Below are 27,445 nucleotides of genomic sequence, written 5' to 3' on the forward strand. Positions count from 1 at the left end.
CATTAAATTATTATTATTTTTTTAATTCTTCAGCTTTATGTGCACTACTATTAGAACTTCTCTGGCAAAAGTGGTTCTCAAACAATGCCTGTTAGCCCAAACACTATCCTGAGACCATTGCTCTGCAATTGCTAAATGGTTCCACTGATAAAAACCCCAAGATTCTGCTGGCTACCTGGATTGTCCTTTCTACGACACTTACCGATTGTCTCTTCAGCTTGAACTGCTGGTGTTCCAGCCTCTGTCACATCCCCATTCCAGCAGACCTGTGTCTGTACAGCCAAACCTCAAGCTCCAGTGTGGTCTGGTACTCAGCTCCTGATTGCATAGTCCTCAGAAAAGGAGTACAAGCCGTCCCACTGGAATTCTGCCCAACAAGCTGCACAAATACAGAAACAAATATCAGCAAACGAAGGAAACAATTGACACATAAGCAAATAATGCCGTAAGGAATCTCTCTTTTGGTTATAAGAGTAAGAAACACATCAGCAGTAACTGGAAAACTCACTAGATCAGCAGCCACGATTAAAAGCAGGAAATTCTGTCTGTGGGGGCTATCAACTTGTCAATTCAAGTACTTGTGTTGCTACCAGTGTTGATACTGACCAGGATCCAGAGCAAGCAGAGATGGACTGTGAAATTCAGGTTCTTCATTGACTCATAGATACAGAAAGAGCTTCAGGCTCACATATGTACATCTCCTAAATCACACCTAGAACATCCAGCTGTGTCACAAATGGAGTCTCTCAAACAGTAGAATAAGATATGTACAGTACATTACAACTGTATGGTAAGTCTTATATTTAATAATTCCTGTCTGGATATTTTAATGTATCCTTTTTATGTCTCCTGGGCTTTTAAATCTTCTCCAAGTGCTCAGTGTAGGACCCTGGCCAAAAAATGTACAAATTTTCAGTTGTCTTTAACTTATACAGAGACAAAAAAAGGTCTTTTAGAAAAGAGCATGGGCTGGACCACCAGTCTGTCAGATGGTTTGAAATTTGGCTGGACCACCAGGCTGAACCAGTAAAGACGAATGGTTCACATGTAGCTAGTGAAGAACACACTGTTCAGCATTTTGAGCAGATGATGACACAGAGTGCACACTGAGCAAATTTGTGGACACCAAATTAAAGAGTGTCTGACATGAGAACTGGCAGATCTTAATGCAGAGACATCTTGATAAATTCAACCTCAATAGAGCAGAATAACCCCGGGCATCAGGACAGGTGGGAAACTGGCTGAGTATCATCAATCCACAAAAAGGGCCAGGGGATCATGGTGAAGTCAAGCTGAGCTTCAGCCCATTTAAACCAGCAGTGCACTCTCACTGCCAATAAAGCAAACTGCACCCTGGACTTCATCAAGAGAGTGGTGGCAGGGAAGGTATTATCCCACAGTCATTAAAACAGAGAAATCAGGAACAAAAATTTTCAAAGAGGCTGACAAATTCTACTTCAAGTGCTTATCCAGTATGTGTAGAAAAAAAAAGAGCATCTTTTCATAAAAATGGGCATAATCTACCTGGGAAATTAGAAAGTAACAATCCTTACCAGAGCAGTGAATTTCTGGAATGGTTTTCTGCCCTCAGCAGCAGGGTAAAACAATCAAGCTAGTTGCAAAACAAGGCCTTTCTACCATTTGCTCGTTATCACCATAAGCAGAGATTATTTGAGGCAACACACACAAATATCTTTGAAAGAATAAGTTTATTTGTGTGCAGCACTTTGCATTTTAAGTCCTAGTGGTTTTCAAAGCCCCTAATGGTTTTTAATTAGGCACATTGTTATGCCTGATTAATGATATTTGAACTGCTCACAGTGACTGTGTTCTTGTTTATTAAAAAGTATTTGAGAAGGTAATTGAGCTCTGCATTCATACTTTTATTTTTAAATAACTATTTAAATGACTATTTTTGTTACAGTAATACATTAAAAGCTTATTAAAATCAAGAGCTAAAGAAAGGCATAGTAAGAGGTGGCAAAGGCAAGTGAGAGGCCCTGCTCGGCCAGTGGAAGCAGCAGCAGTGGTTGTAGGCAGAGATGTCCAGTGTAAGCTAAAGAAATCCTCCTCAGGCAGCCCCACCAGCCCCGGGAACAAACACCCTTTTGGTGACCTCAGAGATCAAATGCGGGAAGCAAATAAGACTCCAGAGAAGTGTGGAAATCCCATATGCCCTGCTAGGTAGGAGGGCAGCATCTTCTTGAAAGCAGTGCTTACTAATGAAGTCAGGGCAACCCTGAGGATGATGCACTACCACCAAATTGATTAGCTGCTGCTGAGTGACACATGTGGTGGGGAAAAGTAGAAGGGGAGATTCCAAACAGGTGGCTGTGTTTCCTCAGGGATGGGACCTGTCACAGAGGTATGCTGCTCTGCAGAGACTTCAAGGAAATTGTTTAATCACTGCTGATAACCTCCAATTTCCAGCCCCATTATACTACTAGAGGTCAGAGTCCAAGAGTGACAATGCATTAAATTAAATTGCTCTAGAGCAAGACAGAAAGGAGTTATATCTCTCACTCTTTATGGGCCTTTATAATCTTAGGTCTGAAGTCACTACACCATTTTGAAGTTTATTTGGGGGAAAAAAAAAATCACAGAATCATGTGGCTGAAGTTGTAAGAGGGTGTGATGACAATGTAAGCATCATCTGATGCCTCCTCCTTGGAGGTGTTTAAGACTAGGTTGGATGAGGCCTTGTGCAGCCTGGTCTTGTAGACGGTGTCCCTGCTTGGAACCTAATGATCTTGAAGGTCCCTTCCAACCTTAACCATTCTGATTCTATGATCTTGGGCTGGCTGCATCACAGCTGGTACAAGAGGTTACCACGAACAAGCTCATCATTTGACTTGAGGAAGTTAGATAATCTGGTTTTGTTTGAGTAAATTCTCAGACAGTGCTTCCTTTCAGATCTCATCACTACAGCAAAGTTTGAAGATGGGTCAAATAAACTCCCACACAAAATGATACACCCACCCAAACCAAAAATGCATAAAGTCACAATAAGCAGCATTTTATTAACTCAACAAATATAAAAAGGTGCTGACAGCTATTAAAACTGACACCATTTTATAAAATGCATTACAGCTTAATGATAATTTAATTGTATACATAAAGGCAGTAAAATTGATTTTCCTTAAAATTTTATGTGCCTTAGACCCACTGACAAACCTCTGTTGCCAGTTAACATAAAGGGTATCAGCCTGTTCCTACTAGCAGTGCCCCTGACAGCTCTGGAGGTTTAACCACACAGATAACTTACATGGCAACCTGATACCACAGGATAAAGTTTGTCCTCTTAGTGTGCTTCAAAAACCTAGGAAACTGCACTTTTAAAACATACTGAAATACTGAATGTACTAAAAATTTGCAGTGTTTAGAACTCCAGTTACAAACATGAAAGCAAAAAATAAATAAAAATTACTGAGCAGAAAAGCTCAGTAATTCAACCTTAATGGAAATGTTGCAGGGGCAGGAGGGTATATTATATGGTAATACACAACCTACTGCTTGGTTGCCTTCTTGGGCTGGCCCCTGTCATCATGGCATGAAACAGAACCTAAAGCTGTATTGGCTCAGGAGCTGCCATATCTTGTCACTGCGGGATGGGATCCCAGTGGGAACTTGGTGCTACTGCTAATGACAACGTTGCTTTATATTCAAACAGAAGGTTAAGGTAGTAGTAGCTAGACAGGACAAAAGCATGCTTTCACAGCTAGCTGGCACTTTGTCTTAATCTCCACAGCATCTGCAGGCCCATTCAGTTAACTGTGGATAGGAACAAATTTGCAGGCAACAGGACTGGAGCCAAACTGCCTGCAGAATTTATATTCCAGATACTTATCATAAAAGAGGTTCCCTTTTCAAGTCACACTTCAGATAAGAGCATAGAAGTGGTTACAGCAGCTCACATTCAGTGACCATGCAGCTTAGTGCTTTAACATTTGTCAGTGTCCAAAAATAGATGCCTGGAGGAAATCACAGGAACAAAGAACGTGTGTAATGATACTTCCTCAGCTTCCATCACTGTGCAGTTTGGCACTGCCTAAGAAAGCCAGTCCCTAATCCCACACAAAGCTTACCAGAACAAAGTTACCCTTTCAAAAAAACGTTCAGTCCATGTGAACTGGTGGGAGCAAGGCTGTGCAACTGCACACATTTGTCAGGTCTAGTGCTCACAAACCATCTGTGCCATCCCATGGAACCAGGTTAATGCTGTTAGTTACGGCTTGTAGACAACAGTGGCACAAAACGTGGCATCTTCTCTGATTTACTCCCGCCAACCCACCTTTAAAAGAAGTGGGTTACTCTTCTCACGTTTGAAGGCAGGAACACTGCTTGTTTTCCTTGCTTAATTAGGGTGTTGGTTTTTTTTTTTTTGTAATTACACTATCTCATGGATTACACGTTTTCAAAAGCAGCTGACAGCAGAGTTAAGGGTTAGCTAATAAGCTATGCCTCACCAACTGGATTGGGGAATTTTGTCACAATTGTGCCACTTTGCACCTCTTTATTTTCAGAACACTAATTCACAGCAGAGTTTGTATCCCTAAGTAAAATAAAACCTGACTCTATGAAGGACTACGTAAGGGACAGGAATCCATGCTCTCTACCCTGGGTAACCTGAATCTAAAGCTCACTCTTCTGCCATGAAACAAGTAGTTCCAGTGAACTCGATGAGATTTGCACTACAGTTAAGTATCTAAGTCTTACTAATACTGGTGCCTGCTTTAAACAGCTGGGTATATTTAATGGAGTGTAAAGGATATTAGTGATAGTGACATGCTAATTGTCTTAACTGATAACATTTCTTTACAGCTATTTTTCAAACCTTTTGCTTTAATTAATTTCCTATTCTGTTTTCAATTTAATCATTTATCCACCTAGTCTTTTATTTATTTATTATTTCCTGTACAAACCAATGGTTACTCATGGCTAAATTCCCCCCCAACGATGTACTGAACTAACACACTAAGATAGAGGTCAAATGAAATCCTGGACAGAAGAGTTTGTGTGCTAGACAAACTGTCTCAACTCTGATTTACCTGTTCTAAAATGTCAGCTGACTGACAAAGAAGTTTTGTCTTAAATCACATTGGTTTTCAGTATACATTGAAAGTACCGACAAAATGTAGGTGTTTGCACTTGTACACACATTTAAAATAATTAGCTGTGGAAAAAAAATGCCTAGTGTACTAATATATAATTTATCAACATAGAAATTCTTTGCTGTAAAAGACTTCCAGGCTGTTCAGTCAGTGTTTCAGAGCATCCAAGAGCTGCAGACGCATTTCAGGCACTAGAAAAAGTTGGGAACAACAACAACAAAAAAAGTGTAACACTGCACCACATATCACGGAGGAAATGCAGAGCACCTCAGCAACAACTGCTGCCCTCTCCTACAGAAATCTGGCTGCAAACAATCTCCTCTGAAGGAAGGGTGCTGGAAAAAAACCGCTTTCATTCCAGAACTTGGGAGGTGAATTTGCTACGCGCTCCTGCAACTCCTGTCTCTTCACTTTCCATCAGACACCGAAATGAACCGTTTGTGCCGCACCTGAACAGCCCTGGAGCCCTTTGGGGTTTAGGCGACTGGTTTTCATATTTAAGTAACAATTAGCCGAACCACTAGGGAACAGGAAGGCACGCCTGCCAGCCCCCGGTTCCCGGCTACCCACCGCTGCAGCTACAGACCCTGAGGCAACAACCTCCTCCGTCTCGGAAGCAGCCAGCGCGGAAACCTCTGGGGACAAGGACGAAAAGGCCACGGGGGTGTCCCCGCGTCCAGCCCCAGGCGAGCCCCGCCAGCCGGCTGAAGCCAGCGGAGAACCCCGGGCTGACCGTACCTGAGGTAAAACCAGGCAGCTGAGCGCTCTTCAAGGCGCTATTAGCTCTAATAAGCTGCCCCGCGGTGCCGGGTGGGCAACACGGGCCGCTTCCTCAGCGCGGGCCGCCCAGAGAGAGCCGGGGGCTGTGAGGAAGGGAGACGCGGTGCCCAGCGCTGCGGGGAGAGCCGCGGGCCGGCACGGCAAGGCAGCAAGGCAGGGCGGGCGGCACGGCAGGGCGGGCGGCACGGCACGGCAGGGCGGCACGGCACGGCAATGCCCTCCGCCCGCCTCCCGCGGCGAGCCAGGGCGGGAAACGGGAGGCGGGAGCCGCCGGCTGCGGGCAGCGTCCTCAGAGGAGAGGGGCGGGCTCCGCTCTGCCTCCGAGCTGCGCCGCCTCACCCTGCCGTGCCTTAGCGTCCCAATCCCGGGGCTCGGCCCTTCTCTGCCCGGGAGAGCCCCGCAGGAATCCGGGCTGGCTGTAAGGAGCGACGAGGCGCGGCTGGCGGAGAGGTTTGTCCGCCCTCAGGTGCCGCCATCTTGCAGTACGGAAGAATGGCGGGCGCCATTTTGCACCTGGACGAGAGATGGCGAGAGTGTCGCTATTTTCCGTCGCTCGGGCGCCGCCATTTTAGGTTACGGCAGGATCTCCACCTTCCCTAACACAACCGTGATGGGCGCCGCCATTTTGGCTTACGAACGCGACGGTGACCCGCAGGGGTCCTCACCCCCTCCCTTCCTCCCTTTAGGTGTCTTCATAACATGCCCGTGGAGAATCCCCTCTTTTTTCGCCCCGCTCCCAAGATGGCGTCGATGCGGGAGAGCGACACTGGCCTGTGGCTGCACAACAAACTGGGCTCCACGGACGAGCTGTGGGCGCCGCCGAGCATCGCCTCGCTGCTCACGGCTTCGGTGATCGACAACATCCGCCTCTGCTTCCACGGCCTCTCCTCGGCCGTCAAGCTCAAGCTACTCTTGGGGATGCTGCACCTGCCCCGCCGGGCGGTGGACGAGGTGAGAGGCGGGCAGCAGCTTGCGCGGGAAGCCGAGCCGGGTGCGTGGTGTGTGTGTGTGTGTGTGAGAGGGGGAGAGGTCGCTGGGGGAGGCGTGAGGGGGGAAGGGGGCAGCCCCACCGCCCCCCAGCCCTTTTCACACGGAGTCCGTGGGGAGGGGAGAGCCCGGTGCCGCCTCCCGCTGCCCTCTCGGCGGTTGGGGCGGTTGGCGGCCCCGAGGGGCTGCCCCTCCAGGGCGGGAGCCCGCTCCCCACGGGCATCCCCGCCTCTCCCTCCTAGCCTTTCTCCGACCGGGAAGGTCCGGGGGGGAAGAAGGTCTCGGCTAGCAGAGCGGTCCGTTGAGGCCCAGCGCGGAAAACTCGGTCCTTCGGTGTGAGGAAAAACGCTCAGAGTCCCTGTGAGTGAGGGAGCGAGTGGAGTGGGAAGCTTGGCTGCTCCTCCTCCCGCCCTTCGGGGGATCTCTGGTTGGCACTAGCCTTTAGGAAGCAGTTTCGACCTGTAGCCCATCCTGCGCCTTCACACGGGCTCCTTCTTGTCGGGCTGTGTTTTGGTACGCTTTGGGTGCCTTTGGGGAAGAGGTCTTTCCTGAGGCGGTGGTTGTTCAAGGATTAAGACGGAGAGGCAGGCTCGTTTAGAACAGTCGTGTGCGTTAGGCTTCCTGCACTCTCCTTCCTCAAGCCTGGCAGCTGTGTAGGTGTCCCAAGTCGAACACCTCAGCTTTGGGAAGGACAGCAGCAAGTGCTGAAACTTTGGGAATGACAGATCTGGGGTCTGCACTGAACCGTGTTTTTCCCTACCTTCTTGCAGTCAGGTCTTGAGGAATATTACCAGGGTGTTTGTTCTGTTTTGTTTTCTTCTCTTTACCTGTCTGGGAACAGCTGGTGCTTTTCTTTAGTGGCCTACCCCAGCTAATAAGCTGGCTGGCTTGAGTCTGAGCTTGCTCTGCAAGCAGTCATCATAGATCCAGAAAAGCTTATTCATTTGTCCCTGGACCATACCTCATCTGCAGCTGCCTAATTCTTACCAGCAGGCAGCTGCTGATGTTTGGGACAATAGTTGGAGAATGACTGGGAAACACTTAAGCTTCTTCAGCTAGGTTTAAGGAATTCCTCTCCTACTTGTACCATGCGTGGTACTTGATCCTGGTAACAGTTATGGAGGTGGTGCATAGTTAATCCTCACCACCTTTTGTGGAGTATCTTCAGCTGTGCTTGCACCAGTCTCTTGGCTAGCATACAGCTGCTGTTTAGGCTTAACATAAGTATATGCTAGGCAGGGTGTGTGGAAAGGGTGTGTAAATTGGGTTACTGTATACTCAGTTTTTGTGTACTTCTAAGCTGAAAATGCACAAGCATCACATTTAAGCAATGGTTTAGTATATGTTGGTGGCTGTCTTGCCTCCTGCATCTATATAGTTGTTCACTGTGTTATGTATAAATGATGTCACTTAAAAAAAATATAAATAATTCATGTTAATGTTTTCTCTGTCTTTTTAATGTGATATTAATATTTTGTCCACTGCACAAGCTGTCTTTCTTGTCTGTGACAAATACAGTTTTGTTTTGGATAAACAAAACCAGGGCCAGAAAGGGGGATGGGGAGCTATGCATAAGCTCATGTGAACTCTGAGTTTGCAAAATTCTTCTGAAGTAGTGTGAAAATCCAAGTAGTCTGGAAGAAAAGAGTATTGCAATGTTTAGAGAAAGCTAACTAATCAGTAATGTTTTTAGATTGAAGATGAAGGAGCTTAAAAAAGCTTTGGGACCTTCATAAAGAGTACTCATGCCACCACTTTGAGGGAACAGCATTCAGGCAAACTTAAATAATATGTTTAAATGCTGCAAGAGGGTTCACTGGGTGGGTAAACTAACTTTTTAAACTGCTTCCAAGGAAGATGATAACCAGCAGCTTTACTTGATCTGTGCTTTTGTTAACTATGGAGGTAAAGCATATGCAAAGAAAAGCAAGTCAGTTGCTGTGCCTTTTGGTGTATTGTTAGAGTGATCAGTTGCATTCCAAATGTAAAGCTCTTTACTGCTGTAACAAAAAACACTGTGACATTTTTCACGTATTTGATAGTGTGTGAATCCAATAATTAAATTTAATCTGTCATTGAAAGCAGAGCCCACTTGATTGAGATCTAGGGGTTTAGCATATTTTCATATCTTGGCAAAAGGGATGTGATTATTCTTTTTCTTTTTTTTAACTGAGAGGAAGGGCTGAGATTATTACAAATGGAAAACTCATGAGGCAGAAACCCTTAACATTGCTAGTAGGTTTACTGTTATCATTATAGACGTATAAATGATAATAGCTGGTGTAACCAAACTGCTGAAAGGGATATTGTCTTACCAGATACTCGTCATTGGTGGTGAATTTGCTAAAATATAGGTGGAGATTTGTCTCATAGCAGTGTCAAGATTTTTCATACGCTCACTGGTATTGGGTATCTTACATATGATACCCAGAACACATGGATGTTTCTGTTCAGTGTATGTGTGCCATGTACTTCTCTGCAGTATTTTCTGCTCAGTTGTGGAGTACTGAACATGGTGTCATTTGCTAACAGACATACACCAGTCCAGGATACCTGTAACTGCCTGGAAGTGAAATCTGTCATTTGGAAATCACTCCCATATCATCAAAATGATTAAACTTAACTGTGAAAGTGGATAATTAGTATTTTGTTGTATGTGTGTTTTCCATGCTATGTGCTGGTCTATATTGATCATGTGTGAGAAGCACTGAGCTGGCATTAGGAAATTCAGTAGTATTGGAAAATGTATTGCATCATCTTTGTAAAGCTTTGGGAGTCTCAGTAGTGGATACAGAATGTGTTACTGGTTTGTTATGTAACATGTTAAATGATATTCCCCTCTCAAGTTTACAGGTTTGACTTCCTTATTTTCTATTCAAAATCTCTTTTTTTCCTAGTATAATAGCATTTTCACTGAGGCATAGAATAACATGGGAAACATTTGGCAGCAGGCATCAAAATAAAAAGTTATGTGGGAATCAAGAAAAGTGTGGTGGTATTTGGTTTAGAAGGAATTTAATTGGCTGCTGGTCCTTTCTAAATCTGTGTGAAAGCTTCAGTCTAGACAAGTGAATCTTCAGTGAGCTCTCTTGAAAGCTCAGTTCTTTGCTTAAGTGTTGGGTTTTTTTCCTCAAATATAATATCCTTCAATTTTCATAATGTTTTCATTCAACACTAAATATTGTATAGACGTAAGTGACTAATTCTCATAATACTCCTGTGGGATACGTAATAAACCTAATTTTTTGTCATGCTGTGAACTTCATTACTGCTTGTTTGTTCCTGCTGACTAATAAGAATAATTTACTCCCATTCTCATTTTAAGTTAAGTGTGTTTTATAGACAGTTATAAAAAATATCCTTTCCTGCTGTAATTCTCTGGGCAGAACTTGCTAACCCTTGAAAGTTCCTGAGCCCCAGCTTTTCATCTGCTAATTTTTTTCTAGGTAATGGTGCTGATTTGAAATGATGCCTGAAGCTCTGTATAGTGCTGACTAGAGTTTCAGTTGTGAATTTGGCAGAACAGATACTTCTGTTTATTTTGTATATTATATTCTGGTTAACCTGACTCACAATAGCAAGTGCAAGGTTTTTGTGTGCCAGAGTTTAATTTATTTGTTCAGGGTTAGTTTGTGAAGTTACAACCGAGTCTAGAATGAGGACTGTGTGCTTCTGTGCTCTCTGAATTATCTTGAGAGGAAGACCCCTATCCTGGCAGTGGCCTGTCCTTTTATTAGTAGCTGCAAGAGACTGAAAATCAAGACTGCTGCTTTCTTACTTGCTCATGTCAGTGAGGGGCCTGTTCATGCAAGGAGAATTGTGGAGTGCAAAGGAATAAGAGGGGTCATGGCACTTGCTTTTCCCTCTCTCTTCAGAATAGATAGGCTGCTGTGCATCTTTCTGGCCTGCATTTGGTGTTCTTCATTTTTCTGTAAGGTCTATTTTAACGTAATATTACTCTTGGCCATTTCTACTCTTTTTCGTGATTAAAATACAAAAGTGATATTTGATCCATCCTAGTTTTGTATTGTGTAAATATTAATACTGTGCTTTCAATCTAATGTTTTTAGCTTAATGAAAGTGCTCTATAAGAATGCAAATACCTATTAAATAACACCTCTGTTGCCCCTGAAAGATTAAAACTTGATTTGGCTTACTGGCCAGCTGTTGATGCAATTGTCTAAAGGTATCATAATATATTTTAAGTTAGGAATAATATAATGCAAATGAATTTGAATTCTTTGCAAGAAGTCATCTTGGAGCTATCACTTAGTGTGTTCCTAGTGTGTTCCTAGTAACATTTCCTTTTTATCCCTTCCCATGATGCTGTTTGTGTTTTCTTCCTTCACAGCCATTGTTAGTCTCCCTTTGTCTCTGTTCCCAGACTTTTCCCATTTGATCCTTTCTTATTAAATGTTTCTAGTCATGTCCTATGCTCCTTTTTGTGCCAGCAGGCTGAGAAAAATACTTAAGATCCCTAAGTTTTAGATGAGAGAAATGCCAAAGCTTGTTGCATCAGATCTTGACATTCATGCTGGACAAGAGGCTGGTTGGAGCTGATGGTACTCTTACTGGCCCAGTGTCGCAATCCTCTGTGATAAAGAGCTTTGTATCATGGCTGCACTCTGCAGAGTAACAGAAAAACTGTACATAGGCTTCTCTGCTATTTTGAACTGCATTTTAGGCATTCTCAAACCACAAATGAAATTTTTTTCAGCTGCCAGTTCAACAGAGAGCTGGTTACATATATTTAAGTTGCCATTTGAAGACAAAAGTGAGTCAAAACTCAAATCCAGGCTTGTTAAATGTGAGCCTGTATTCAGGCAAGGTCTCTGATTAGCTCACAGTACATGTCAGTGTGCACTGCTTCCCTTTGTGTGACAGTGACTGTTCTTTCACTATGTTCTTTCTGCCATGAGGTGTTATGATAATGGTATTTGCCCAGCACTCGGCAAACAAGCTGTTTCTGGGCTCCATTCTTGAAGGAACCGAAGTCATGGGAAGCAGTGCATTCTGGAAAAAGCCTGAGCTTTAGCTGCCTTGAGAGCAATGTGGATGTAGCATGCCCAAACAAGAGCTCTGTAGGACCACACATAGTATAGCTGTGCAGCTCTGAATTTTTGGTACAGATAGGAGTTTTGTGGAGCACATGTGAATAGCAGATTGGGAAGACACAGGAGCCATCTTTCCTCCAACTATTGCCTGAATTTACTTTGATAGAGAAAATTACATTCTATCCACTTAGCTGGCAGTAGTGGTGTCTGGATAAAAACTTGTAAAAGATGTAAATAAACTATCAGCTTTCATGGCATGTTTTAAATTTTCAGGTGTTTGGTATGTTGTGTTGTAATAGGATAGATAGAATCATAGAATGGTTAAGGTTGGAAGGGACCTTAAAGATCACCAGGTTCCAACCCCCCTGCTATGAGCAGGGACACCTCACACCAGACCAGGCTGCACAAGCCTCATCCAACCTGGCCTTGAACACCTTCAGGGAGTGGGCTTCCACAACTTCCCTGGGCAGCCTATTCCAGTGCCTTACTACCCTCATGGTGAAGAATTTATTCCAATGTCTATCCTAAATCTTCCCTCTTTAAGTGTAAAACCATTACCCCTTGTCCTATCACTGCCCTCCCTGGTGAAAAGCCCCTCCCCAGCTTTCCTGTAGGCCCTTCAGGTACTGGAAGGCCTATAAGTTCTCCCTGGAGCCGCCTTTTCTCCCTCAGCCTGTCTCTGTAGCAGAGCTGCTCCAGCCCTTTGATATCTTTGTGGCCCTTCGCTGGACCCTCTCCAACAGCTGCATGCCTTTCCTGTGCTGCGGGCACCAGAACTGTACAAAGTATTCCAGGTAGGGACTCACCAGAGCAGAGGGTCAGAATCACCTCCCTGGCCCTGCTGGCCACACTTGTTTTGATGCAGCCCAGGACACAATTGGCTCTCTGGGCTCCAGCACACGCTGGTGGCTCATGTTGAGCTTCTCATCTACTACCACCCCCAAGTCCTTCTCCTCTGGACTACTCTCCAGCCATTATCCGCTCAGCCTGTGTAGTTTGGGTTCGAAAGGACCCTTACAGATCATCTAGATCTGTCCTTCTGGCATGGGCAGGGACACCTCCCACTAGATCTGGTTGCTCAGAACCTCATCTAACCTGCCTTTGAACACTTCCAGGGATGGGGTTTCCACAACTTCCCTGGGCAACCTGTTCCAGTGTTTCATCGCCCTCATAGTAAAGAATTTCCTTCTAATGTCTAATAAAAAATCTCCCCTCTTCCAGTTTTAATACATTACCCCTTGTCCTCTCGCTACAATCCCTAGAAAAAAGTCCCTTCCCAGCTTTCACGTTCACACTCGTACTAATCCACTGTAGTAGAAGTGACTTGTGATGAGCAGTTTAAGGTTAAAATAGAGAGATTGACAAGTATGTGTGGAGTCTAGGTGGGTTTATGTTTACTGAGAAATTAGCAATGGAGGACAATAAAGACTAGAATCTTAGAAATTGATTCTTTCCATTGAGTAAGTGTTGGTTACATTTTTACTATATGTCAGCCAGTGTGTGGTCATAGTTATACGGCCGATTTAATCCAAATCAAATCAGTAGTGCTGAGGAAGATGGTAACTTGAGTGTTATAGTGTCTCCATTCTGCTCCCCTCTTTTTATGTCTCTGTTAGTGTGACTGTAGTCAGCCTCACCAAGGTGGTGCTCAAGCTTAAAGCTGTAGAAATGCTGATTTTCAATCAGATAAACTGATTTTATTCATTTCACAAGCACATTGATATGAGTGCTAAAACATGCAACTGCCCCTCTCGCGCGCTTGGAAACTTGTGTGAAGTGAGAGGGCAATAGCATTGCGTGGGTGGAAGGAAATGTGAAATGTCAGTATGTTTGTCTGCCTCTGCTGTGTTTTAGAAGTGCTTGTGTGGAAAACTGGAGAGCAGAGATTTAACTTCTGTTTCTTAGAGCTGCATAGGTCAAATAAGCTTGTTTTATTAAGCTTCTGTATAAGAAAAAAGACTGGTTCTGAGCAAAGGGGAAGAAATACAGCATAAAGGCGAAGATTAATCTCTTGCGTGTTTCCCTATATTCAGAAACATAGATTGTAACTAAACTGTGTACTGCAGTGGGTTGTGAAAAGTCAAAACCCGAAGGTTTCCTTATACTTGCTTGCTTAAATTTTAATACCATACAGATAGAGTATGTCTAAATGCACAGTTTCACTGCAAAGTTTTGTGGCTGTATAGAGCCATACAGTATGTTTCAAACATGTCAGTTCTGTGAAGCTAATGCTTTAATGCTTACATCGAAGTTTACTTACTAAGAAAAAGCCAGTGTTCAGACTTTTTAGGGGGGTTTAAGCTTACCTGTGAATGAAGGAGAACAAATAATTTGAGATTCACGCTGCAAACCCCTGACTATAGTCACTGTGACACTTATTTCATAGTGCCAATAGAAATGTTGATCAGTAATTGCAGTTTAAAAAAAATTGTCACAATAACTTTATCTGATGCATTATTTCCTCTTTTTCAAGATAAGTGCTTAAAGAGTAGTAACTTTTTTGTAACTACAGAAACTTTGCGTAGATGGGCAAACCTTATTTGTGGCATATCAGAGGGATACTTAGAGCATTTTGGCCTAAACTTAAGTAAAATTTTGAGAACTTAGTTTCATTTATGTTCATATTATACAAATATGGTCTCTCTGCTATATTGTTCTGTAGCCCAGAAAGAGGCACATCTTCATTTAGAGGCCTGTTCTAAATAAGTTGTTGTATTCTAGCTGCATATTTTTGTCACTGAGTATAAGGTGTGGGTACATTTGGAATGTAAGTGTAGAATGTAAGGAGACAGTAATGTTAAGAATCTGGCCTGTTGCTTCTAGTAGAAATGTTCAGTGCTAAACACAGCTTTGAGTTGCCAAAAGCTCAAAACAAACTTGGGTTAGATTGACCAAAAGCAGTATAAAAAATTATCTTGGTTCATTCTTTCCTTAGTTCTAGAGTTAATGTATAACTGTGTTGAAGCAGTCTCCCTCTTCCCTTCCCCAGTAGTAAAACACTGTGCATGTTTATGTGAGTGTCTGTTTAAAATAAGAAATCCAACTACAACTTGTTTAAAACTGTTTCCAATTGGTTGATTTTCTTTTTCTTTTTTTGTTAGATGAAAGGGGCACTGACTGAAATTGTCCAGCTCGCTACCTTGGATTCAGACCCCTGGGTCTTAATGGTAGCTGATATTTTAAAATCCTTTCCAGATACTGGCTCCCTTAACCTTGATCTTGAAGAACAGAATCCCAATGTTCAAGATATTTTAGGAGAGCTTAGAGAAAAAGGTAAGCCTTTTCTGTTAGTGAAAATTACAGAAATATGATGCCTTTTTTCAGAAATAACCTGTCATTTCACAGACAGTCCTGCTATTTTAACAATATTGTTAACAAGACAAACAATATGTCTTGTCTCTTAACTGCCACTGTTGTGACCTGGCATGTTACGGGGCTGGGAAATGTGATATTTTGAGGAATGGTGACTTCTTAAATTATTTTTTCAACTGAATCAGAGCTTGCATATGAGGTATTACACCGAGTGTTTGTGAAGAGCAACACACAATCTAATTAGTGTCATGCACAGGCTGTATGTGCACTGATAGGTAATAAGTGACTGACTGTCTGCAGCTTAGTTACTTGAGCTTCTTCATATATTGCTCTGTCTCATGTTGTGGCACCAACAAAGACAGTAAGGCTGTGTTTCTGCAGTGCTGGTGTGGACAGCCGCATGTGTGTAGAAGCACCACCTGTGTACTCAACAGGTGGGGTGCATCCCTGCTGAAAGTCCTCCTCTAGCCAACAAATAATAGGTGCTGTGGGGGAGATTGATCACACAGTTATGCTGCTGGTGTCCTGCCCATGTGGACTGCCTAGCAGCTGAAAATACTGGCTCAGGCACTTGCACAGTTGCTGCTTCAAACAATGTATGAAGTGGTGATGCAAAGCTACTCGTATTTCAGTGGGTTTGATTTAGCACATTGCCTAGGAAAAGCTCTCAGGCATCGACGGACAGGGTCTTGGAGTTAGGATTGCTGCAAACCAGTAATTAAATTACTTGGAGATGGAAGCATTTTGTTAAAACATTTGTTAAAACAAATGATCATTTGTCTGTTCACACTTTTGATTTGGGCTTTTGTTCAGTAGTTTCCTTTTTATGTGTAATTTTTAATCAATCTGAGAATTCCCTCATTTTTTTTCTTTTACTTCCAGACAATAATATATTTAGGATTCTTATAATTTTACTAGGTGTGATTAACATGGAAGCTCTTATGAAGCTAATGTAAAAAGCAAACATTCTAATAACTAGTTATATAGTGTGTAATAATTAGAACTAAATTACTCAGTGTTTAAACAAGTAATCTGAAATTTAAAAATACCTGTACAGTCTAGTTGTAAAATGTTTTGTAATTAGGTATCAAAGAGGTACTAACACCCATGTGTGCTGTGTTAACTCTTTATGCAGTAAGTGAATGTGAAACTTCAGCTATGTTGCCGTTGGAATGCCAATACTTAAACAAAAATGCTTTGACAACACTAGCTGGGCCACTTACTCCCCCAGTGAAACACTTCCAGCTGAAAAGGAAACCTAAAAGTGCCACTCTCAGAGCTGAACTCTTGCAGAAGTGTGAGTAGCATTACAGCTATCTGATAAGATTCAGTAACAAATTAAATGATGAAGGAAAAATTTATATTCAGTTTCACTCTCCAGTATGGGGATATACATTAGAATTATCTGTTAGAAGAGTTTTGCTGGATATATTTTTTTTCTTTGATAGATTGATATGTATGGACAAGGAGATGCAAGTTATTCTGGCCTTGATCTTAATAAAATGCTAATATTAAATGCTGTTCAGATAATCAAGGCGTACAAAAAGCTGTAGCTTTTTAAAGCACAGATACATTGCCTGATGGGTATATTTAACAATGAGTTGTGAAGACTTTTGAGGGACAGCTTTGGTTAAAGCTGTTGTGAAACAAAACTTAAAGGAGAACCTAGTTTTATTTTGCCATATGTTTTTGCAACAGGGAGCAAGAGCTGCTGATTAGTGCTTTTTTTTGCTCAGTGTGGCTATATAGGGTGTGAAAGCCAAGAGGGCTTTTGCTAACAACAGGCAATATATGTATACATATACATGCTTGAACTAAGTGATCTTAAAAGAGTTTGCTGTACCTGCTGTTCTCTTGCAGCAGCTTGCTTCTGTCTCATATGTGACTTGAGTAGTTGGTCTGGTTAAATACAAGATTTGTAATTTTTTATTCTGTTGTGTAGAACTTCCTTTAATTCTGTCAATCTTGATTAAATACATTGTCCACTATGATAATTTCTTTTAGCTTAGACCGTTTGGCCAGTTGCATAGTCATATTGATTTTGCATTTTTCTCCAAATAGTATGTTTACCTCGCATAAATGACCTGTTAATTATAATTCAGTCTTTGTTATTCTAGATGCCTTTTTATGTATTAGGTAATACATCATATATAAAATGTTGTATTTTTTCAGCAAAGATCCCGTAATAACTCAAGTCCTTCTTCTTTTTAGCAACAGAAACTGCACAGCAGCTCAAGAAGACTGCAGGAGTGCCTTTCCATGCCAAAGGCAGGGGACTAGTGAAAAAGATAGACACAACAAGTATGGCTCACTTTCAGCACTTGCCGGAAAGAAAATCTGATAAAGTAGCCTTGATGAAGAATAAAATTACAGCCTAGTTTTTTTACAAAAACTTAATTCTTTTTGAAGCAAATGATTTCTCCCTTTCTGCCTCCCTCTTTCCTGATATTTCAATGTTTCTGACCTATCTTGTCAGAAAGAACAAGAATGTGGGGTTTTTTCTTAAATGGCAAGTATATCTGCCATGCTTCTAAAATGTACCCAGCTAGATCATACCTGTAGACTTTGGTAAGAATTTAATTTACATCACTCCAGGAATAACTTGTGACTAGGCTGTGTTGCTCTGAAATGGAATCACAATGGATCACAGTATGTGATCTGTTGAGCTCTTCAAAATACTGTGAAGTAGACTGACACTATCTTGTATTTGTGTAATTCTGTGGAGAAAGAAGAGGGGGCAGTGTGCCCTCTGCAGCCAAAGCTGTGCAGTGGCTTCTCAATTAAATAATGGACATGACAGAGATGTATCATTGTTCAACTTTGCATTGATAGACTTCAGCTATTTGCTGAAGTTCCTGAATTCCTTGAATTTTTCAAATAAGCTTTTGACTAGGAGCAGGAGATCGCCATACAGCTAAAACTTTTCTGAGCACCAGTATGATGCTGAGGTATAAAACTTCACAGTTTTCTTTGTGTGGTGGCTAGAAGCTATGAAGTACTTTGTCAATGCTATTTAAGATGTGGTTTTGAGCACCAAAGTTTAGCCACACATGTTCTTGCAGGAAGTGCAAAAAGTGTAGTTGTAATTTGAACTAAAAATGGTCCTAGTATAGAAATGGACCGTCCTTCTTGGCATTCATTTTAGCCATTGAACTACTAAAGCTAGTTTTCAGACTCGGCTTTTAGAACCAGGTTCTCTCTAGAAATCTGGTTAATGTGATCAGCTGGGATTTACTCTGCTGAAACTTACTTGTTCAGCGGGTTGTGAGTAATGAAAATGTTTTTGGTGCAACATCTAGAAGAATGCAGAGTATCTAACCTCAAACTAAAATTCAGTGTTTCACTACAAATTGTAGGGTATGATGAGATTGTCAGGGGGCTCAGGGACCTGATAGATTTGTATATGTGTCCCTAATTGTAGCAGTTAATGAAAGAATGCTGTTTTCAGCACTTACATTATGTGTGAGGTAGAAGGGTAATAATGCTGTAAAGCTGGGGGAAAACAGCCTCTTATAGGTGTAGCAGTTTCTACTGAGAATTGCAACAGTAGGTCTTCTGTTTGCAGTGTAGACCCAAATTGGATCCTCCTCCTTGTGCAAACGGCAGGTCCAGAATTTCAGACCCCTGTGTGAAGCAGTAACTTACCTTTGCAGTAGATCATGAGCCCTCAGCTGTGCAGAAGCTTTACTAAGAATCTTTGGTTGAATACAGTTTTGCGAAGTAACCAGATTTTAAAGTTCAAAAAACAACTTTGTTACTAATTGGATTCATAACATTTATGCCTAATACCTTTGTATGTGATCAGTTTATTTTTTATAAGTAAGGAAACATCAATGGATGTATGTAGGAAAACTATGTTTTGAAAGCAATGCACCTGTTTAATTACTTCATGTAGAATGGGGGTGCAAGCATTAGCCTAGAGACTGGCTCTTACTCTTGCTTTAAAGGATAAAACCTCATCTGATCTTTGAGGAACATTTAATGTTTAAAAGACAGTTCCACAATACAAACATTTGAAATTAAAGAGGAGGGGGTGTGGCGTTGAGAAGGAGAAAAGCCAAAGAGCTCCTGATTACTGTTTTTCATAACTAATAAAACATATATTACAATTGTTGCCTTTTTTGATCTTCCCTAAGCACCACTCAAAGGAATACCAAAACAAGCTCCATTCAGGAGTGCCTCAGCACCTAGTGTGTTTAGTCCTTCTGGAAACAGAACTCCAATTCCTCCTTCGAGAACCCCTTTGCGCAAAGAGAGAGGAGTGAAGGTAGGTGTGCTCTTTGTCCTTTGCTTTCCTGCTGAGTGCCCCTCCCTGACCTACAGTGAAGTTCTGATGCTGTTTTGAATCTAATATCAATATATTAATAGAAAATTAAGGATGATATTTAGAGATCAACCACATAGCTTTAACATGGATATCAAGTTCTCTGTCTTTCTTTTTAGCTTCTAGATATCTCTGAGCTGGATATGGTAGGTGCTGGCCGTGAAGCGAAGAGAAGAAGAAAGACAATAGGTTGGTATAACGTGCTACTTAAAAAGGCTATTAATATACCTGCAAATAGGATCTAGATTTGTAGTAGCATTTTGTTCTTTATTTGTTAAAACTCATCTTCAGCTAAACTTTAAAAAGGAAGGGGAAAAAAAAAAACACAAACAAATACTTTAATGGAGTGTTTTCACTGTTGTTTTTTTTAACCAGTGCTCCTAGCCATATTGCCATATACTGTGTAATAACTTGAATCAGTTGCATGAAAGGATTGAAGTAGCTAGTTGTGGTTTGGACAGCACATAGGTGTGTAAGTGGCTTCAGTACTGTAATTGTTCTGAGTTATTTTGATATGCTTTATTTCTACTGGCTGCATGGCCAAGTACGTTAATTTAAAGTTATGCTGGAAAAATCTATAGCACCCTGCAAAATTCTGGCTGAGATTTCAACGAGTAACACCCAATACACTGCTTTTACTTAAGTGACGGTGCAGTGCTCTACTTAATTGCAATTATTATTTTGTTCTGAGATGGTACTATTATTTTTATGACAAATGAAAAAAGGGTTGTTTGTGGGCAAATATACTACCCATCCTGATACAGTTAAAATTTACTTGGATTTTGATGCCGATATCACAGAATTTGCCAGTTCTGCCTAATTATTCAGCTACTGTATCTTTATGGATATACATTGTGGTTCAGCTGATAATTGGGTTGGTTATAAGACTCTGTATGAAGATTATTTTGTTTACCGACCTTTCAGCATATACCTCTTTCAAGCATGTTTTAAGACTTTGAGAAATGCATTTTTATCTCTTTGTTTTAAAAAGTACATCTAAATCAATAGTTAAGAAAACTTCCCTGAACTGACTTCTATTTTTATGCAATAGATACAGAAGTTGTGGAAAAGCAAGCCAAAGAAGAAACAGTGGTAGAAAATGCTACCCCAGATTATGCTGCTGGCCTTGTCTCTACACAGGTAAAGCCAAACAAAAACTTAACCAAAAAAAGTAATGAGGAAACCACGATGCATGTTATTCTAAAACACTTAAACGTGCCTCTTAATGTGAAACTCCTTACATAATTCAAAATTCTAGTATATTTTCACCAAACTAGATAAAAAATTCAAAGTCAGATGAAAGTAAAGTGGGTTTTTTATTGTTTTCTTGTTGTATTTGAAGTTTGTGATGGGATGTGGCATTTCTGTCACTGAGGATTGTAGTCTTCTGTCAGGGATGAAAGGGATTAGGAGGGAGCTCTGACCCTGGAGAAGTAGAATAAATTTTCAGGAGTTGCTGCAGGTTTCAGCAGCCTGTGAGGAACACTTGGCATTGGCTTGTGCCCCGGAGGGATAGCTGAATAGAAGCAGACAAGTAAGGGAAGTAATTACAAGTGTTTTGTCTTCTGGCTTGAGAAAAGAACCTATGTGGTAATACCCTTCTGTGGTTCTTTTTTCTGTTTTAGCTTGTAATCTTTGAGAATTGATGCTTAATCCAGAAGGCGGCTTTTTCTGAGATCCCCAAACCTGTCTGCACCTAGGTTTAGCCAGCCCCATTACTACTGAAACGGGAGAAGAAAAGCAACACGATTCATCTCTATCCAAATTACCCATGCCTTACAAAGTTGTTCTTCAATCCCATAAAGTTCAGAGGTGGCCACTCCTCCTCTTAACAGTCTTTCTATCTTTCTAGTCAAAATTGTTTACCATCTACTGAATAAGTTAACATATTGCTAGGGGTAGTTCAACTGGGGGGTGGGGAGGAGTGTTTGTGTGAAGGATTTATTTGGGGTTTTTTCCTATCCTTTCAGATTGCTCTGGAAATAATGCAGTGCGGCTTTATTTTTTCTCTGGACATAACATTCTTGTAAAAGCTATGTCCTCCCCCCCACTTCTGTGTTAAACCATTGTGTTCCTGCAAGCCTTGGCCTGGAATTATTTTGGACAACTGGGTTATTTAGATACTTAAAATTTTAGGGAGCTGCACCCAGTGTTAGCAAGGCTCTTGGGAGGATAGAAATCAAATCTCAAAAATCTCTTTTCAATTTTGAAGTGGTTATGATTGCCTCTTTAAGATGATGTGTCGACATGTAATGCTTGCCTTTGGAGAGCACTTTATTTAAAAATCTGTGGTTTGGTTGGTGAGCCAGTCATTTTTTCATCTAGAACCTGATGGTAAGCACGTGCAGCATTGGTCCCATGGTTATGGGGGTAGCAACCTGTGGCACACATACCAAAAAAACCCCACATAGACAGATACTGTTAGGCCTCTGTCAGGAGTTAATGTTATTGCCTGTCTTGCTGTGGAATGCTAGGAGTATCTTTTGGCAAGCTCCACATTTTACAGAATGTCCATCTTTTGTATAGTAAGCCTACTTTAAATGATTGGTCTGCTAGACTTCCCCAGAACTTCTTTCTACTGTCAGCCCCTTATGTTTATAAAGCTGAATTGGACTAAAGTGAAGATCTTCATAGAGATACCATACTATTGTCTTCATGCTGTGTGTGCAGTGTCTGGTACAATTGAGTCCAAGATGTGGCATTTTCATAGGCTTGATCCAAGATTACTTCTGTCAAGTTGGTGTTGAGTGCCTGTTGCAGTGGAAATAGGGTTTTATCTGTGCTTTTATTGCTGCCTTCTCCTTGCTTATGTTCTTCCCAGAGGCCTTTGCCTTCTCCTGGGAAATATTTTAGTAGGCCTTTTGCCCATGGTTGAACACGGGTTTCTGCTAAGAGTGAAGAGCATGCTTGCTCAGGCAGAAGATTACTTATTTCTGTAGTGTAATTCTTCAGAGAGCACTATCTGCGCAAATTTCATCATCTGGTCTCCATACTGCTAACTGAGGAATGAGGGAAAGGAACAGCGGATTGACCCTCTTGCAAAAGTACATTTTCTTCAATAGTATTTTTTCTTGGCTCATATTGTGCCTTTGGAAGCAACTTTGATCTGAGTTAGGGGAAATAAAAGCTGCTTTTTCTCCTAGGGTAATCCTAATGTTTGAAATTTGTATAGAGAGTTAGGGTTGAAAGGGCAAACTTGTCCTTACAGAGAGTCCATAATTAAGTTCCCAAAAGGAATATTGAGGCAGAAACAGTGCATGAATATATTCTTTTGTGTTTTACAGAAACTTGGCTCATTGAACAATGAGCCTGCACTACCTTCTACGAGTTATTTACCTGCTACCCCCAGTGTGGTGCCATCTTCCTCATATATCCCAAGCTCTGAAACACAGCCAGGTAAAAGACATTTTTTTGCTTTTGGGAATTAATAGTCCAACTGTCTATAGTTTTACAGTCTTACCTCTTCTTTACAAACCCACTGTCCCTCAACTCTAGTGAAACTTAACCTTAGCAGTGACAAAATCCATTTCAGGAGCCCAGCCTTTGGGTTTTGGGTAACCAGACATGAAAATGCTTTTTGTTCTCATGTCTTTAAATGACTGCTAGTTAAGCAAGTAAAGCAATTTACTGGGTTTTGTTGTGGGTTTTTTTTATTACTCCATAATAGAAAACCCAGAATTTTTTTAATCCCTAAAGAGACACCAGTAATACATAGAAGTCTAGAGTATGTACTCCATGCATACATCTATATGTGTGCACTTACACAACAGTTGTTTTCAAGAGTCAAGGAAGTTTCTAGAGCCAAGTACATACTAGCTTTCATGTAGGCTGGGATAAAGCCATCCCTTTTCCTTTAGCCTTTTTGTAACAGCCTGGTAGATAATAGTTGAGCTCTTGTGTATCTTGAAAAGTGCTGTTATTTTAAATTCTAGAAAATTGCCCATATTAAAAAAAGCATTTGTACAAATCCTTTGTTTCTACACCCTTTATTTTAATACACTTGCTTCTACTTTTTTTTCCATGCTGTTTGTAAAGTCTTAAAGGAATGTATCCGTGCACCCTAACAGATGTACATGATTGGAATTCATTACCAGACCTTGCAGTTAACAGAGAACCAATGTTTCAGTTTAATGCATTATTTTTACTCTTGCTTGTTGCAGTTTGGTGCTGTAATGTTTTTCTTTGTGTGAGCTGTGGCATGTTGGTCGCTGTCGAAAAATGCATATGCATAAGCAAAACCTGATCACCTCACTTGGCCCTGTAACAGTCCAGAATTTCCCTGAAGGTCCATGCAAATTTTTCTCTGGCAAAAACTGGCATTTCCAGAAGGAATGGAGCCACGAGCACATCAGTGTTGTCAGCAGCTAGATTTTCTTATGGATGAGGAATATCAAACTGTTTCCTTCATGTCAGATGCACGTAAACAGTTCACAAATTTGGTCTCATATATAAGGGTGCACAGTTAAGACATGTCACATCATGCAAGTCAGTTACTCTGTCATGAGAGGAAGCCAGTAATAAATCTTAAGAGATTTGTTCAAAATTAAGGGGTAACTTAATAGTGACAACTGTTTGTCCTCTCAAGTGTTCACTGTCCTGCTCCACATCTTACTGGATAACATCCATATCACTGAAACCAGTGCTATGTCTGTGCCTATGTGGTAGACCTCTCATTCTCTAAAATCTGATCTGAAAGGCATCAGTGTAGCTCTCATCTGTATCTGCCTTTTAGTCTCCTGTGGAAACAATGTGAATTAAACCTCCTGAGATGGGTGAAAGATGCTTAGGCAGCTGTGTCTAAGAGCTGCCAAAGAATGTAAATGGCTAGAGTGTGCACTGGGTAATTACTGTTTGCTGGCCAGATGGTAAGTTACAAAATCACAGCAACTTGATCATGTATGTAACCTCCACCTGCAGCTAAGGTTGGAATAATAACTCCCTTAAGTGCAGGTAGCAGATCAACTTGGAGAATTAACAGAGTTAGAACTTGCCAATACTGTGGACTTCTAACCCTTCTAGCACTTAGTGTTTAAATGAGTGATTAGTAAAGACTATGTTTAATTCTGTCATCTGTGTATTTTCAGTATTTGTTACTGGCTGAGACTTAATTACAGTTTCCTTCGGAAGCTGCTGCTACGTTAGGTAAAAACTGATGTAATATTTGTATGGTTTTGGCTTCTATGTAACAGTACAGTAATGATCCTGGTAGGGTCAGAGTACAGCTATAGCAATATAAGCTAATAAGTAAATAAAGTGGTTTCATTTTTATAAATCAAACATCCATTAAGTACAAAATTTTATGCCAGATACAGTGTAATCTGTATTGGGCAGCTAGTCACTCAGTTGTCTAATTATTGCTAAGACTAACTGAGTGGAAAGAGCATTATCTTTTCATTTTTTTCATATAGATAAGAGAGAGCATATTAAATCATGGTGCTAACATGGAATAAACAGAATTTTTACTTTTATTCAAAGGCCACTGGTGATGCTAGTCCCTGTTTGTGGATGATAATGTTTTTAATTATCCTGATTGATTTTTGCAGCTGGTTCTGCACGAGAGGCCTTGCAGACTAACAGACAGACTGAAGAGCCTGCAGCTCCAAATGCCACCACAACGCTTCCTGCACAATTCAAACAAAGAACACCCATGTACAACAGTAACTCTAATCCACCTGCAGCTACACCTACCTCACCCCTAACACCTACCACACCTCCTGCCATTTCCCCTGCAGCACAAGCGGCACAAGTGGCCCCCCAAACTCAGCAACAGCCACCACCCAAAAAAAGCCTATCTCTTACAGTAAGTAGAACCAGTTTCTTTTTGACTGCAGCTTTTGATGTGGATTGGAAAATGCACATTTTCATGATCTTGTTTAATATGTTGGCAATTTCTGACCTTTGGAATATGGCTTAGTGCTGGACTTGGTAGAGTAGGGTTAATGGTTGGACTCGATCTTAAAGGTCTATTCCAAACCTAAGTTATTCTATAATTCTGTGAGGCTGCTTTTTTTGTACTCTGTGCAATTCTGGAGCCCTCAACACAGGAAGGAAATGTAGCTCCTGGAGAAAGTCCAGAGAAGGGTCACAAAGATGATGAGAGAGCTGGGGCTCCTCTCCTACGAAGACAGGTTAAGAGTGTCGAGGCTGTTCAGCCTGGAGAAGAGAAGGCTCTGAGAAGACCTTACAGCCCCTCCAGTGTCTGAAGGGGCTACAGGAAAGCTGGGGAGGGACTTTTTACAAGGGCTTGTAGTGAGAGGACAAGGGGTAATGGATTAATGGGTAATGGATTAGAGGGGAGATTTAGGTTAGACAGTAGAGGTAATTTTTTTGTGCAAGTGTGGTAAGACACTGGAACAGGTTTCCCAGAGAAGTTATGGAAGACCCATCCCTGGAAGTGTTCAAGGCCAGGTTGGATGGGGCTCTGAGCAACCTGATCTAGTGGGAAGTGTCCCTGCCCATGCAGAGAGGTTGGAACTAGATGATCTTTAAGGTCCCTTCCAACTGAAACCATTCTGTGATTCTATGATAATGAAAATACTTTGTGGCTTTGTGGGCATTGCTTTCTTAAAAATGTCAATCACAGTATTTTTAGTTGAGCAGTGTTAATGTTACAGTAAGATGCCTGTATTTACTGCTATTTATTATGGAAAATAATGTGTTACTCTTCACAAAGAGTTTTGGGAGCTGTTGCCTAGCCAGTTACGTATAAGCTGCTAAAAAGGATCCTGTCATTGCCATGGCAGAAGAAAATAAATTAATAGATTATTCTAAAGTGAAAGCCTTTTTTTCTTGATCCCCTCACTCCCACTGCCCACTCCTCCCATTACATATCTTTTAAAGCCTTGAAGCGGGGAGGAAACTAAACTCGACAGCAATTACTTATGTCCTGAAGCTTCGTATTGCTGGTATATTGGTATATATTATACCCATGCTTGAAGTTAAGCAGGTTACTAATTCAAGATGCAGCTAATTTGAAGACTTTGCTAAGCACATCTGTTAGCCTTGCTTGACAGATCTGAATGTTGAAGAAACTGGGTGACTTTCTGAGTACACCAACGTCATTTATTAAAGGAAAAGAATTCCTGTGACACTATTGCAAGATGATGTTTGGACTGTAGAGGAAGCATTGAGTTTTTTCTGCTTTTTTCCTAATGTCATAAAGAGCACAAAATTGGAAATTTAAACATTGTCTCCTAGCACATGTTTCTGTAACTATTTAAGGTGGGGTTTTTCCTTTCAGAATTCGGTTGTCACTTTTGTGTTAGGTATAGGCATTAAAGAAGGAAAGCCTTGAGGTTAAGGCCTTTTTTCGTTTACTTTTTGTAGGTCTACCAAGTTCCACACTCCTCTTATCCTTGTGTGTCTGTGTTAATATAGTACCTACTGGTAGTGTTTTTTCCACTGGAATTCATATTTGTTGTATCTGTTGCAGAGGGAGCAAATGTATGCTGCACAGGAAATGTTCAAGACTGCAAACAAAGTTACAAGGCCAGAAAAGGCTCTTATACTTGGATTCATGGCAGGATCCAGAGGCATGTATTGAGGCTAATTTAGCTTGCTTTTGAATACCCAAATCTGAAATACAGCTTAACATTTCTAAATGTGCATGTGTGAGTGCAAGACTCTCTTGCTTCATCTTTACTCCTAATGTACTGGGCTCTGCTTTACTCTGGACTGTATATAGTTTTACAGATTACAGTTCTAACTACCTAGAAAGTCTTCAGAGTCTATTTCCAATAAGTCAGTCTGTCCGAGCAGCAGCTGCTAAACACGGTATCTGCGTAACTGAACACATGTAATATTGTGGTTGAGGGGTTGAGGAGAAACAAGGCAGCCACCCAGAATAGTGATCCGACGGGTTAGGTCCTAGTAGTCTG

The 27,445-nt window shown here is 41.4% G+C and overlaps 1 protein-coding gene and 1 long non-coding RNA gene across 2 annotated transcripts in view; one reads left to right on the forward strand and one right to left on the reverse strand.

Annotated features, from left to right (window-relative positions):
• Positions 1-6,409, reverse strand: part of LOC127383831 (uncharacterized) — a 19,360-nt gene extending 12,951 nt beyond the window's left edge. The window contains exons 1-2 of the long non-coding RNA XR_007889318.1: positions 5,850-6,409; positions 203-379 (exon numbers count right to left, since the gene is read on the reverse strand). This is a non-coding gene — a long non-coding RNA (uncharacterized LOC127383831). The remainder of the gene's footprint in view (positions 1-202; positions 380-5,849) is intronic.
• Positions 5,711-27,445, forward strand: part of NELFA (negative elongation factor complex member A) — a 27,307-nt gene continuing 5,572 nt past the window's right edge. The window contains exons 1-11 of the mRNA XM_051617388.1: positions 5,711-5,854; positions 6,578-6,842; positions 15,034-15,205; positions 16,380-16,541; positions 17,456-17,545; positions 19,381-19,511; positions 19,688-19,757; positions 20,620-20,708; positions 22,853-22,964; positions 25,112-25,368; positions 27,001-27,100. Of these exons, the coding sequence (XP_051473348.1) occupies positions 6,591-6,842; positions 15,034-15,205; positions 16,380-16,541; positions 17,456-17,545; positions 19,381-19,511; positions 19,688-19,757; positions 20,620-20,708; positions 22,853-22,964; positions 25,112-25,368; positions 27,001-27,100 (1,435 nt within the window). The 5' untranslated portion in view covers positions 5,711-5,854; positions 6,578-6,590. The remainder of the gene's footprint in view (positions 5,855-6,577; positions 6,843-15,033; positions 15,206-16,379; positions 16,542-17,455; positions 17,546-19,380; positions 19,512-19,687; positions 19,758-20,619; positions 20,709-22,852; positions 22,965-25,111; positions 25,369-27,000; positions 27,101-27,445) is intronic.

This window comes from Apus apus, chromosome 4 (genome assembly GCF_020740795.1).
Source record: "Apus apus isolate bApuApu2 chromosome 4, bApuApu2.pri.cur, whole genome shotgun sequence".
In the NCBI taxonomy this organism is placed as follows: domain Eukaryota; kingdom Metazoa; phylum Chordata; class Aves; order Apodiformes; family Apodidae; genus Apus; species Apus apus.